A 15700-nucleotide genomic window follows, 5' to 3' on the forward strand; every position below is an offset into this window, starting at 1 on the left:
CAAAGAAATTAATGATTTTAAATATTAGTAAAAACATTATATTAGAAGACATTTAAAATTTTCATAGTAAATTAAAAGAAGAGAGCTTATTTTAGTATGGAGCTTTTTACTACAGCTTTCTAGAAAAGCCATTTATAAACATAATTTCTACTTTATTGAATTTATTATTAAAAGTTATACAAAAACATTTTATCAAACATTGAGCAATTAAAATATTTTATTCGTGATTTTAGAAATCAACATCATTTATTAAATAAGAAAACCTCTGCAATATTTAATCAAAACTCAAATCTAAATGATGTATTCCTTGAGGACAAATGTCATGTGTCATTATCTACTCTACCACTCAAAGGAGGTGTCATGTCATCATGAAAGCAAGTGATGTTCCACATTGTCCTTTGTATTCAATTATACTCCCCCATTCACAGATCTCAATACACACCCTTATTATTATGCACTGCTTGCTTACTGTGGAAGATGTACATTGTACTCAGTGCCCTGACAAGAACACAGGATTCACCCCAATAACCCCAAATAAATTCAGAAGAGATTTCAAAGGAGCTACCAGTTTCAGGTTGGTAACACATGCAAAGGATGATGGCAGACTAGTAATACAGAGTTGCTGTTTCCACCCCTTGAGGATAGGAGACAAGGGGAGGAAATATTGCAGGGACTCCAGTGATAGCTGGAGCCTCAGAGGAGGGGTTGCCCAGCGGGAAGTGTGACTCTGGAAAAACAGCCACTGCCAGAAAAGTGACACTGAAACAAAGAGAAGGAGAGGAAGAAACACCCTCACAGAGCTCTCTCCTTTTGTGCTCTCCTGCTCTGAATATCCCATTCTCCAACTGACAAAATCAGCTGCAAGTTATCTGTCCAAGGGACACTGGTGATGCACAGAAGTCAGCACAGCACTTAGCAGAGAAGATCAGAAAACAGATCTGCAGACCTCGCCATGCAAAATCAGCACTGTGACTATTGTATTCCCCCAACACAATGATATTCCTATTAATACCAATTCATAGGGAGGAAAAAATCTTGTCAAAGCCTATCTAACAGAGGCAAAATTTGTCAAATAGGAGGAACAGATATCAGGTTAAATTATGTTTGAAAATATGTATGTTTTAATAGGAAGCACATAGGAAAGCAGATGTGACTTAGGGAATTGTTGTTGTAAAGGAACTGAAATATACTTGTAGGAATATGAAAGTAGATGGGAAGGAGAGTGAGTGAAGTTGAGCTGGCAGAAAGGATACAACCAAATCCCACGACTTCAGGAGAAATGTATGAGAGATTGTGCCAGGGACACACACACAAAAAAAAAAAGCAAAGAAAAAAAATCCTTTTGCCCCTTCATGAAGCCAGGAATAGAAGTCACGGTTTCCTTCAGCTCATTTTCTAGGGAATAGAAAAACCAGAAAGACACATTAGGGACTCTTATTCTTCCTCCAAATCTCTCCATTTGTATTCTATGCTCTAAGATAAACCTATTTTCTTATACCAAAAATAATAAAAATGCCTAAGGTAATTCATTCATTCATCATTCATTTTTCTTCCTTACAAGGTAAGTTGCTCTGTCTTAATTTTTGGTAAAAGGCCACACCATGTACAATGTCTAAATATTACTGAACATTTGTTAAATAAATACCAACTAAGTGAATGGATGAAGAAACGAACATATTACAAATGTTTGTTGTTGTAAGACATTGAAACTTTAAAGATTATGACCTGCCACTTAACTCAAAAATGTAAATAATTAATATCAGAACTTTTAAATTTTTCCTTTAGGATACAGGGCTAAGAAACCTAGAGGGCTTAAAGTGGAAGTTGGCACAGATCTAAAAAGGGACAGCTGGGACCACAGAAAACAAACAGAACCCTTCAAAGACTTCACAGCTTTGTCAAGGAAGGTTCTGTTTACCATCAGCTAGGAGGAGACAAACAGCAGGTTTATTGAAATATATTTGTTGTGTTGGGTGCCTTGATAGAGAGTTCAATTTCCAGGAATTTTTAGTGATTTATTATATGACTTAAACATTCTTATATAGAAATATTTTTCCCTTTGAAAAATCCTTTTCACCCATCCCGGTCAATGATAGATCATTAAGTCTGTTTGAAAGCTAGGGACAGAAAATTTACCTTCAGTTTCAAGCTCAAAAAATATTTTTGTTTATTAAATACTTATGCTTTAAAATATTAAGTTGCTTTATGGAAACTTAACATTAGAACACAGAAAGTGGAATCAAATTAGAAATATACTTTTTTATAAATGCCATAAATTTCCTCAAGGAAGTTTATATATTCAACTTTTATAAGAAAAAAAAAACTCCTTGTATATTCTAGAAACATAAGGTATGTATTGTGTTCTAATTGTGTTCAATTCATAAGCTTTGGTAAAATAGGCCTCCTTGCCAAACATATATCAATATTAATTTGGCTAATCAACTGGTACTTAATGACTCAACGCGGAACTATTTTATTACTTTTCTCTAGCTAATCTATTGCGGCAAAGATATATTGGTTTTCCATGAGTAAAGCCTTCTAACTCTTCTTATCACTTCCACCCTCACATCTCAGACAGAGTGATGAGTGGTCAATGTAAAGAGATGAGAAGCAGGGAGGAGAAAATGGGACAGGTGTTACCAAAAATGTGAGGACAACAAACTATGGCCTAGCACTGTTCTCTGCATGATCTGGCCATCAGCTCATCCATCTATAAAATGAGTAAATTGGATTCAATTATTGCATTTCCCACTGACTCTGAAGTAGTGTGTTCTACTTTTGTTTGAAGGTCCTCGTTTAAAAAGAAGATATCACTCTTTTACTTGCTTCAGATGTCACTAGCTGTAAGAATCGTGTCTAGCTATATTCTGGAAGACCACATTCCCAAAAAAGACTTCACAGTGGCACCGTCCCTATTCAAAAGGGAAATTGAGCTGAGACATACTAGAAAGATCTATACCAAGGGCCTGCATATGTCTACATTGTACAACAGCCTGGATGACTTTTGACCTGAAGCAGCTTACTGACACAGCCAATAACATCACACATAATAGAACACACATCTTGTAAGTGACCCACAGCTAGTGCTGAGCACCTTAAAGAATCCAGGAAATACATACTTAAAATGTAAACTGCCTAAACAGAATAGCTACCGAAGGATCTGGAAGCACATATCCAAACTACTTCTCTGGGGTTAAATAGGCACAGTTTAGGATTCTTCAATGGTAACTACAGTAGTCTTGCTTTTAAAAGCCTCAATAATTTTTCAAGACATGTTTACCAAAAGACCACACCTATTTCCTCTAATAAAGATTTAGCCTAATATTACTGGATCTGTTTAGGGCATAGAAATAAAGCATGCCTTCCAGAGATTGGAAAAAAAGGGAGAAAAACAGCCTTTTAGAATTAGAAGGTACCACTCTAATCTGAAGCTTGTACTGTCCTTTTCAATCGTTGCCGAGAAACAATTAATAAAGGAACCCATTAAGACCTGATTATTGCCGCTAAAAAAGGAAGGTAGAATTTCAATCCTTTGAAGTAACTGAGAATGATTCAGGCCTCATTACAGAGATATAATCTACATTCATACATTTATGTTAGTGATTCAAATCTATTGGGAGAGATTGAATTCCGTTAAATAGTGCATCTTTCCTGTGGAACTTTTCTCAGGCTTTCTAGGGCTAACCTAAGAGGTGACCTAACAATGCAAAGCGGCTGAGTATTTAGGGATTCAACTGTGCTATAAAAGAAAGGCTGTACAGAAAAGAAAAAGAAGAATGAGATATAATCTAAAAAGCTATGTCAGCTTTTCCTTTGGGCTATTTTGTAAATGCCCTTCCTGTCATCACGCTGTACAGAAGAGAGGCAAAAGGCTCTAGAACTTTTAAACACTGCACCTGCTGCAAACTGATTTTAATATGGAAGTTATGAGGATGCGGGTTCCCCATTTCAGACAGAATAAAAATATAAAACCTCTAACTTTAATATCTGAATAACTTCTTCTACTGGAGAAGAAAGTCGATAGGCTTGTGTGTGTGTGTGTGTGTGTGTGTGTGTGTGTGTGAGAGAGAGAGAGAGAGAGAGAGAGAGAGAGAGAGAGAGAGAGAGAGAGACTAAGGATGTAGTGGGGGGTTCCATTGTAAGTTAAAAAAAAAGCATCTCAAGTTGGCACCAATAGTGTTGATGCCCAGTGTAGAGAAACCTCAAAATAATAACTTCCTGTGTTTTGTAACTTTTCACAGTAGAATCTTTATTGTATGGTTTCATCAAATATAACTTTAAAAAAAAAAAAACATGTAGTTTTAATTAGTTGCCAATTCGACATTGACTTCTGCTGAACAATTGGGCTGAAACTCAAGTCCCTTAGAAACACTATACTCTTTCAAGCATTTGTCAGCTCAGGTACAAAACTGTGAACTAGAAAATTGAAATTAACACTAAGTGTTCATCTTTAAACATCTATGTTTTAATGAAAGAACAAGACTTGTTTGACGTATGCTCTTTATTTGCTTAACTCTCCAATTAACAGCTACAGAAATCAGAGCTAATTGTATTAAATTTAAAAATCGACTGTGGTATTCACCACATTGTTGAAATCCTCTGAATAAGCACTGCAATGGGTAATAAATAATGCAATTAAAATGCTGATTCTACTATTCAATGGTTCTATTTCAAAGACTGAATGCACAAGAAGATATAAGGGCAATCTAAAGTAATTTTTCAGGTCACTACACAACATAATTGGGCAACTATTCCTAATGTCCATCTCCAAAGCGAGCTTTTACATGTCTTTCTATTTTCTCCTTTTCACAATGAAGACCGAGAGAGCAAATGCACACTAGGGGGATTCTGGATCTTTGTATATACATTAACTCTTCTGATTGGTTACCTTGGGATTACAGTTGCACAAGAGAAATTTCCACCTTCGCCTTGAAGTTATTCTCCCTGTTAGACTAGCATTCTCAATATTAAGTTGAACCATATAAAATTGCCACTTTTAAAAGTAGAAAATTATGAACTATTGGCAATTTCATAGGTATCAACATAACACAATGTTCAGCTACTGTATATAACATAAATACTTCCTATCAATACATCTTTAGGTATAAACTGTCTTCCCCTAGTTGAGAGTAATTAAAAAACTGATCCTCCAGGAACTCTCTTAGGCAAGTTGGTAAACATGATCACAATATTTCCCTCCTGTGCCTCTTAATTACTGACAAAGTCTTCCTAGTCAGCACTTGGTTCTGTCTATACCAGGGTGGGTGTGAACAAGTCTCTCTTAGCCATGAGGGAGTGCGATGAGGTGGTGAGTGTGTGGCTGGCGGTGCAGCTACAGAGTGAAGCAGAACCCCTTAAACCTTAACTTGCAAATAGAAAAAAAAGAAAGAAAGAAAACGCCCCTTTATGGTAAAGCTCAAAGGCAATTGCACAGAAAAGATAACAGTCTGCAGAATATTCCGCCCAATGGTGCGGTTAAATCATCATCTCAATAAAGTGCGTTCGCTTTGAAGTGGACGCGTGATTCAGTAACGACTCATGTTAGCAATTAGAAATCGGTCATTTCGGTCCCCGATTTCATTTGGGCCAAGAGGGAGACGACTTTTAAGGGTGACAATAAATCTCCCGGAGCTTAAAAGGCAGAGAAGGCCAAAGTGTGAACTTTTTACTTCGGCAACGGAAGCGAGAAATCAGTGATTCATTAAAGCAGAGACCTCCTTGGAAGCTGGCAGCAGCGGAGGAAAGGAAGCTAATTATGTCTCCCTTTTCTGTGCTCGCTCCCAACAGTTTAAAATCTGCCGCTTTGCAGGGTTTTAGCCTCAGCATCCTCTGCTTTCTCCCCAGGCCTCCCCTCCTCCTGGGAGCGAGAAGGGGGTGGAAAATCTGCCGTGCACCAGGCTCCAGGTGGTTCTCCAGCACAGCCCTGCCAAAAGAGGGGGGGAAATCTACGCTGGAAAACAAGTGAGGAAGGGCTCCCCAAGAGGGGATTGGTTCAGGCTGGAGGACGGCAAAATTCGGAAAGCAGGAGCTCGCAGCGCGCGCGGGCGGCCGGCGCGGGGAGCACCAGGAGCCTCAGCAGCAATTAGCCGGGGCTGCAGGCGCCGGCCGAGACCGCGGCGGCGAAGACCGGACCCCGCGGCCCCCCAGCTCCGCGCCGAGGCACCGCGCTCCGCTCTCCCGGCTTCCCGGCCCTCCCCGCCCGCGGCCCCCTCCCCCCGCCCCGGCGCTCCCGGCAGCCGAGGGTTTCAGATGTCCCACCGCCGCTTGACCCCCTCCCCCGCCTCCCCACCCCTGCAAGGGAGGCTTGACCAGCAGAGGCAGAGCCCACCTCTGGCTCAGAATCACTGACATTTAGACTCCAGGCTGCAACCTGTTTACAAGCGGGCTTTGCAAAGCAGGGGGGGGGAAGGAAAAAAGGCCAAACAAAACACCCACCGCCACCCCACCCCCCCACCCCCAAACAAGAAGTGACTTTCTGGAGACTTCACATCAACAGGCACCACCAAAAAGAGAAAGCAAGACGGGGAAGAAAACAACGGAGACCGGGCAGCTGCTCGCAGCTCTGACAACTCCAAGGGGACGCGCGTCCAGAGCTGCCGGGCAGGCTGGGGCTCTGCAGAGAGCGGCCAGAAGGTGCCAGCAGCAGAGGGGCACGGAGAGCTCCCCCGGCCTCCCCCCCCCTGTCCCGACCCCTCTGGGTTTTGTTCACCGTGCTGTCATCTGTTTTTCACTTTTTTTTTTTTTTAAACATCTAACATGGTGAAGAAAGGAGTCAAGAAGAGAACAAAGTAACTCCTAGGGGAGTGGACATCGCTGGTCACCAACACCATCACCGCCACCACCAGCTCCTGCGGCCACCCACGTCCACCATTCACCCGAGGCTGGAGAGGCGCAGAGGACCCCAGACAGGAGCCCGCAGAGGCAGCCGGCCCTTCTGAGGAGTTATGGATGTTGGTGCATTCACTTCTGGCCAGATCCGTGCCCAGAGGGAGCTAACCAGCGACCACCACCTCCGGCTGTCTCCTCGCCTTGCACCAGGTCTTACCCCTCCAGCATGTTCCTTCTGATGAGACAATTTCCAGTGCCGAGAGTTTCAGTACAATGTGGAAATGGATACTGACACATTGTGCCTCAGCCTTTCCCCACCTGCCCGGCTGCTGCTGCTGCTGTTTCTTGTTGCTGTTGTTGGTGTCTTCCGTCCCTGCCACCTGCCAAGCCCTTGGTCAGGACATGGTGTCTCCAGAGGCCACCAACTCTTCTTCCTCCTCGTCCTCCTCGTCCTCTCCTTCCAGCGCGGGACGGCATGTGCGGAGCTACAATCACCTCCAAGGAGATGTCCGCTGGAGGAAGCTATTCTCTTTCACCAAGTACTTTCTCAAGATTGAGAAGAACGGGAGGGTCAGCGGGACCAAGAAGGAGAACTGCCCGTACAGTAAGTAACAAATGCGCGTTCCCCTCCTTCCAATTATCCACCCCCACCCCACACGGGGGTAAAATCTGTTCCAGATGTGGCCAGCTAAATATTTACGTCCCCAACCCCTGTAAAATGATTAAGTGGAATACTTTCACACTAAATCACCCCCCACCAGTGTATACATTGTGCTGCTGCAGCCCCTCCCTTAGACCCTTAGACCCTTAGACGTGCTCCCTCCACTGCCCCCATCACACACCCAGTGCCACCCTAGCTGCCCCTTCTCTCTGGCTTGTCAGTCTCCGGACCACGCAGGGCGCCCTGGAGTTGCTGCAGAGCTTGGATGCCCTTCCTGGCCCTTCCCCACCTCATCTGAAGGTCTACTCTCCCTCCCTTCTGGAAATGACTCAAGTAAACACATTTTGTTTCTTTTCCCTGGCAATCTTATTAAGAGTTTTGGGACAGGCTCCTCAAGCTGAAAATAATTATCTGCTGTCAATTATAGGGGCTTTATGGGAACTTTAAGAAAGAAAAGTCAATTCCACTCACTCCCCACCCCCACCCTCTTTACCCCACCACCTCTCTCTAGATAGGAGCTAAAGCATTTTTCTGGTTTTGATTTTTTTTTTTTTTTTTGGTCCCTCTCGTTGGTTTGAGTGATTGCAGTCCATGAAGTTAGCTTTTCAGGCACCACCGCTGCTATTTGTCTTCTGCCTGCCTTCTCTGTTGGTAACATGATGCTCATGTCTGCATTGTCAATAGCATATGCGCTGCTTTGTGGTGTCCTGTTGTACTCATTTCTTCTAAAACCTCTCATATTGCAGTGCTATACTACGACAGCATTGTAAACATCTGGGGCTGGATCCACACAGACCTCACACAAATTTCATTGTCATTCTTTTATTTTCAAAGTAAAAGTCATAAGTCGGTTTCCATGGCTATAGTTTATCCCATAAGATGAAGTTTTCTCCTCAGTACAAATTACGCCTCGGATCCCTGGGTTTCTTTCCTTTTTCTTTTCTCTAGCTCCTTCTCTAGTTCTTTCTCCTCTTTCTTTCTTGAAGGGGCGTGGACTGGGCAGGGGGCGGGAGAACCAGAAGAGGAGGGATGGATACTGTGTCTCTTCTTGAATCAGTCCAGCAGAGCCAGATTACTGTTGGTTTTCTTTCCTAGTTTCTTTCAAGTGGAGAGACTTATTCATCCTCTATTGACTGCTGTTTGAAAGGTTCCTGAGGCTATGTAATGGCGCCCTGAAGACAGTAGACAATGATGTTTAAACATTTTTTAATGACCATTTAGCCTTATCAAAATGGTACTTCCAAGTCACCTTTCAAAGGAACTTTTCTGTTTCTGGTTTGGGAATTTCCCTCATATATTTGTGGCTCACTTAAATACATATTTCATATATCTCAAGACTCCTTGGTCATTCATGGGGATGACAATTAGCCTGAATTTAGCATTTTCTTCTTAAATAAAAATTTGCAAGAATTAAGACTAGTGTCCTTCCTTCAGGACTCACCTCCATTCAACATTAACTTGCATTCCTCTTCAACTGCTACCTACATTTACTAAAATTATCAATATATTTATAAGTAATAAGCATATTTACAGAACTATTTAAAGTGTTCCATTCATGTTTAATATTAGAGATATTATATACTGAATTGCCTTTTCTCCCATTCTGATTTATACAAAGTAGTGGCGATAATGTTATTTATGATGAAGAGGTTTCTTTTTCAAAAGCCATAGGTTACTTGAATTCATGGGCTACTGTGTATAGATGTTATAGTTGTTGCTTGAAAATTTAATACCAGTGTTTACTTCTAGAATGAAACAGACATAGTATCATTCAGGTAGGATGATGAGGAAGAAGTGGTTCAAACAGTCACTGAAGGGTGAGCCAGGAGTTTTAAAAGAATAACTATTACCTTGGACTGAATTTTTTTTCTTTTATTTTTAGTTCAAGGAAATAAGACAAAGAAATATAATAAAATTTCAGTGTGTTCACATTAAGAAAACTTTCTTCCTTTTCCCACTAATTATTGCTATATTGTGTCTCCATTATGCGATTGTAAGGACCAATCTGCACTAGTTTATTTATGCAACATCAATTACTATTTCCTAAAATAATGATCACTGCATGATTATTTAGTCAAATGATTTCTAGGATACACATTTTCACTTTAAGAATTATCTGCAAGGAGAAAAGTGTACAATTTTTATTGAATCAAAAGCAAGTATGGAGAGTTTTCTATCCTACCTGTTCAAAATATATTAATATCTCTTCCATATAATAAAGTATACTAATAGTTTTCGTTAAATGACAGTATCTTATATGGTAGTACAATCTTAATCAATGCTTGAAAATGAAAGTGGAGGGGCTTACTGTGCTAAATAAAATCAAACCATAAATAATTTAGGTTTTCTAAGAACATCTGTATCAAAACATAGCAAGTGAAAAGTAGAGGTTGAAAAAGCCTTAATTTCACATGTGGCAGGGTAATCAGAACGCTGCTACAATTTCCAGCTGGACTGATTCAGCTGAACTACATGGTATCATTAAGATATTGTCTAAATGTTGCATAATTACATGTGAACAAACTTTTGCCATGCCTGCAGGGTACCAGCCAGCCAGCCCACCAAATGGTAGCCTGTTAAATATTAGGGTATCTAACCTCTGAAGAGTGTCAGTTCCTTGTCCAAAAACCACATTTCAGTAACATTTTCCTAAACAAGTTATTAATTATTCTCAAAACACAGAGCTGTTCTTTTGAGGTTTGCTTATTTGAAGCTTAATTTTCTTTGTTACTTTTGACATTAATATTATTGCTGCTAAAATACAGTAATAGCTTATCTAAGAGGTTACATGTTTGTGATGTCCTGGGTAATTAAACAACCGTTTTACTGGCTTGTTGCCAGCAAAATGCTAACATAAGGGAAATAATGAAATCACTCATAAGCATTGCAAAATCATTTTTAACTTCTACCTCCAAAGCTGGTTCCCGGAAATTGGATAGTTCTAAAAATATTACATGTGCTAAAGAGTGGAATAAAGGGAGCAGAGATGAATTATGTTTCTCCTGTTAGAAGTCTGAGAAAGCTTGAATAATTTAGAATAGCTGTGGTGTATCTGTCACTAGATATGTGCAGGCTCATTTAGGTTTTGCTTTATCATTCTTTACATCTAGAGCTTTGCCCTTGAAACATTACCACTCCAGTTCTAACCTCAGAGAAAGGCTGGATACAGCTGTTAGGGACCCTTGCAACTGGGACTGGTGGACTTATTTCTGGACATAAGTAAAACAGCTGTGGGTGTCTCCCATGGCTGTCAACTTGCAGAAAAGGGGAGTTGAGTGAAAAGAAAATGTATTTCTAAACTCCCAAAGTGAAAAGCCATAGAGCATAAGTGTCTTTCCAGGAAAGGAGGGTGGGCCTCTAAAGAGAAATCAGTGTCTAGTATGTGCTCTGTCTCCTGGACTAAATATCTCCTCTGACACAACAGTCCTATGATTTAAACACAACTAGTCACAGTTTTCAGAATAAAAATTAAATCTGAAAAAGTACATTGCCTAAGGTCACCCATCTAGAATTTGGCAGAGCCCTTATTCAAGTCTAGGTCTATTTGGTTATGTCATGCTTTCTTTCTTTTACCTCTCTGCTACTGGCAACAGTGAGGTCAATATATTAGGAATAGATACCCCCAAACCTTACAAATTATCCCACACCTTAATTACTTCTTACTGTGAACACCAACAGTTCCTCAAAATTAAATTGGAACAGTAGTAAAATGATAATGGAACAGAAATGAAAAGGTATCATTACAGGTGATGACATGGTATTAGGCAATATCTGTGCATTCTCTAGGTGAAATATCTTTTGAGATCTTATGCTTGGGAATATAAATGCTTCTGGACACACACAAAAATCACAAATATCAGTTTCATTTTTATTTTAAGAGAGGGCATTAGAAATACATAACTATTTAAGAAAAATCCAAGTATGTCATTATATATAGTAATTGTTTATAGCTAAGGAACAAATATTTAATTGATCCCACATGTAGTAAAATAATTTGATTGTAAACACTAGTGTGAAATTGTACTATTGCAGAAACTTCTGATATATGATTCTAAAAAGGGCAACATTCTTAGAAACCTAAAACATACACACAGAGGGAGAGAGAGAGTGTGAGACAGGGAGGAGAAGAGGGATAGAGAAAGGGAACCTTAAATTAAGTCTGCACATCAAAAAGGTGCTTCACCACATAAAAGTGACAGATTATTGTCTAGGATTAATGATTTGCATTATTTCATTTTAATCAAGACTAGAGTTCATTGCAGAGAGTTAAATAAAGTGAGAAAGTAATTGTAAAGAAAAATAGGGACTCAAATATTTTCTCCTAATAAATATACCAGAGTTTTCTGGGAAGAACACTTATATACAACTTTTGACTTCCACTTGTGTCTTATTTAAGTTGTGGTTATTTCTAGTCTTTGGTTGAATAATTTATAACCAGCAGCATTTAATCATGAGCATGGAGGATTTATGAAGGTGGAAAGCACTGTATTTAATGTTTACGTGACACTGTCCTGTTACCTTCACAGCATCCCTACCATATGGACCCTCCACTTGGATGGCCTTATCATAAATCCATTAAAATGCACAATTACAGAGAGTTTCCTCTTCATAAATCTGATTTATCACCATCTACTAGTAGAAACCCAAGAAAACAGTTGGCAGTGATCACATGCAGATTTTGGAGCATGCCTTTGGCCTCTTGGCACCAAGAGTGTGCACCAAGCTTTTAAAACAGGTGTTTTCAGAATGATGTTTAAGATCAGAATTTAAAAGAATTATGTTTCGTAGCGTGATGGTGACCCCAGAGGATGCATTTTTTTTCTTCTACCTTTTTTCCTGCAAGTTTAGAGTGATAAGTCTCACTCCAGTTCCTTCCTTTCATGTTTAATGAACTTATAGAAGAACATAAATGTTCACTTAAAACTCCTGTGCAATCACCTTATGTTCAGAGGCAAACCCCATTTATTATCCAAATATCTGACTTTCCACAAGTCATAATGTTGGGGAAAAGTTGACAATTCATTTGAAATGGAGCTAATGTTCCTCACATTTATGAGCTGCTTATGAATACATCTTTCCTAAGCCTTAAATATCCATATGCATATCCAGAATTGTAATATAAATAATAATTCTCTATTATGCTTCAGGAGAATAGTACATGTATTTAATTCAAAGTGATTTTAATCTATCTTAACATTAATTCTGTGAACATTGCAATCAAGACTAATTCAGATGACAGACATTTTTAGTATTACTGTTCCAACATTTGTCAGCATTAGCAGTTGATGTTTTCCTAATGTAAGTAAAATATTAGCATTTCCATTCAGAAATTAAAGATCTCTTTCAATTTTCCAATAATCTGGTTCATAAGATTCAAGCTTATATAATTTTAACAAAGTCTGGAAAAGCAATGAATCTTTTGTCTTGTCATTTATGCAGCATATCTCACTCTCTCATAATATATTACAATGATTTAAGAACTTTTACACTTACCAGCGGTGATTATGACTCAGTTTTGCATGTTTTCTTTTGCAAAATTGGCATTTTTTTCGATGCTTGGCACCTTTACCTGTGTCTGTCAGTCAACATAACATGTGAAAACCTGGATATATGCCTTTAAAATTAATGAAGGAAAATATATCTGCATCTTGGGAAGCAACCTGTGGTGCTCTGATACTAACTGAATGCATGCAAAACATTGCTACTTCACATAATCCATTTAAAACAAATTATTTAATTAGTAAAGATTTTACACAAATAGAAAGTTTCAAGATATCTAAAAGGGAGCCGGGTCACCCACAAAATAATGGCCTTAAAGACTCCCTTGCTTTTAAATCAAGTCAGTTGTGTTCTTTCTTTGAACACTGTGTTCTAATTGGAACAATAAATCAAAGAAGACACTCAGAGTAGATTCCCATGTAAGGTGGACAACTGGACAATGACTTTTTACTGCTGCTAACACGTGCATCCAATTACCATTTGATAGATTCATAGTGCTGGCAGTAAAGCATTGCCTCATTTTATAGTTCACCTAATAATTCTTCAACCTAAATCTGTCCAACTTTACCTATATCTAATCTGTCAGTGTGTGTGTTATCATTAATGAGGAATTTTCAAATGTTTGGCATGCTTCCTACAATGAATGATGACACTGAGATATTAATGAATTATTTATTTAACCTTAATGGGAGAGGTATTAAGTGACTAATCCCCAACTTTGAGTAATCAACTAAACATAACCTAATAATTTCGCTATAACTACAATTTAATTATGAATAGTGTGAATTAATTGTAATTAAACTCTAAATGGCAAAATGAAAAGAACTTTTTAAAAAAGGCATTTTTCTATAATTGTTTACTTTTGAGAATCTTGTGTTAACAGGATTTACTGAAAAACACATCCTTATCCTCATCCTTAACCTTTTCTTGAGACATTTCCTTTGTATGAGGACGGCTTGACATATTCATAGTCTTTACAATTCAAGACCCACCGACTGCTAATAGTCTATCTTGAAGCACTTATGCACCTGAAATGTCAGCCATCTGTGACAAGCCCACTTCTGAGTTGTATAAATCCCTGCTACTTTATCATCCCTTTACAACTCCATTATGTTTTTTTATTTTCTTTTTTCCCTTTTCCCTGACTACTGAACTCTTTTTATGCCACTGAGACCAGAGAAAGTCATCCACTCCTATTGTTTTGTATTCCCTATTACATTTAAAGCCAGTGGCCTAGACTTTTTTAGATGTACAGCCTCTGAAACATATAGTTTTATATACATAAAAGTTGTTAGCGATGTAAATTCAACATAGTCCGTTAGCAAACACCTCTTATTTTGACTTTCCAGAGAGTTGTCCCTTGGTCAGCGCTTAGGCCTAGATTCTTACAGCTTTACCTTCAGTGGACAACCCACAGATAAGCATCTTTCTGAGAATGGATGTTGTCTGATTAAATATCCTATTCTCAATAACTCTCCCTGGAGGTTCATTTTGCCTTTCTTTTAAATTGTTTTAGTATATGCAACATTTACTAGCACTTTGTCATTTCCCTTATTTTTTTTGCATTTGGACTCTTGTAAGAGAAAGTGAAGATGATTTAGGATTCCAAATATTTATTTTCTTCCTACTTTAGTCATCATTTATTTCAAACAAGATAAATACTTGTTTGGTCTTTAATATTTCCAATTTCTAAAATTTCACTAAGATTATGAAACTTCTCTGAATACCCCTGCCAAATGTAGTTCTTTAAAATGAAACTCGTGTTCACATTGTACTGGTTATCATTGAGGAAAAATGTAACATATGCAAATATACTCTGGGTTGACCACATATAGGAATACACATATCTTTATTAGAAAGACATTGAGACAGAAGTTAGACTCTGAATTAATAGCATACGTGTGTTTACATGCTTCTTTCAAGGAAAAACCTTTTGGCACTGATTGCTGAGTTAGATTTATTTTTATTATATGCAGAATCTGACTTTTCACATATGTTACATTGATCTGTACTATCATAATCATTAGAGGCAAATAAATTTTATAATTGATTTCAAATTATACACACATATTATTATATGTCTCATATATATCCAAAGTCTAAATAACTTTAATTTATTGATAGATTAAAAGAAAAATTAATGTCTATAACATGGGGTAAAGAGTAACATATGATACCAATTTACATAGTATTTATGATCTAAAGTGAGATACATTTACAACATTATTAGTAACAGTAGTTACCAATGTAGTAAAACAGATTTCTGGGGCATTTTTTGGAACATCTCTCAGTAAAAGGGTAAGTTTCCATAATTTGAAAAAAGGGTACTGTGGATGTTAATTAAATTATGGTATAAAAACATGATCAACGAAACTAAAGAAGTTCTACAAGGCTGAAGCAAAGGAGATGTTAAAGAACATATCATTTAGAAGCCAGAGGGAAAATAGAAGAGGCGCTACAGCATTTAGACACACACTGTGAAAGGTGGAGGAGATGCTTTACTGGAGTGATGAGGACAAGGGTTTTGAACTCCCCGGAAAGATAGCAAGCAAATGAGTAGCACTGAAAAGGGCTGACACGACGAGAAAGGTGTAAGAGAAATATAACCCGAGCCCTGGCATTCTACTGGATGTTAAATTAACTGAAATAAGAACCTATGACCTAAAAGGAATCACACAGAAGTAACAGCAGCCATGGTCTCAAAGTAAGAAA

At 38.5% G+C, this 15700-nt stretch overlaps 1 protein-coding gene across 1 annotated transcript in view; it reads left to right on the forward strand.

The window, feature by feature from the left end:
• Positions 1-6449: 6449 nt before the first annotated feature.
• FGF10 (fibroblast growth factor 10) overlaps positions 6450-15700 on the forward strand; it is a 74542-nt gene continuing 65291 nt past the window's right edge. Inside the window, exon 1 of the mRNA XM_037529671.2 lies at positions 6450-7432. Coding sequence (XP_037385568.1) covers positions 7102-7432 — 331 coding nt within the window. The 5' untranslated portion in view covers positions 6450-7101. The remainder of the gene's footprint in view (positions 7433-15700) is intronic.

Source organism: Talpa occidentalis, unplaced genomic scaffold (assembly GCF_014898055.3).
Source record: "Talpa occidentalis isolate TD23 unplaced genomic scaffold, MPIMG_talOcc4v2.1 talOcc4.6, whole genome shotgun sequence".
In the NCBI taxonomy this organism is placed as follows: domain Eukaryota; kingdom Metazoa; phylum Chordata; class Mammalia; order Eulipotyphla; family Talpidae; genus Talpa; species Talpa occidentalis.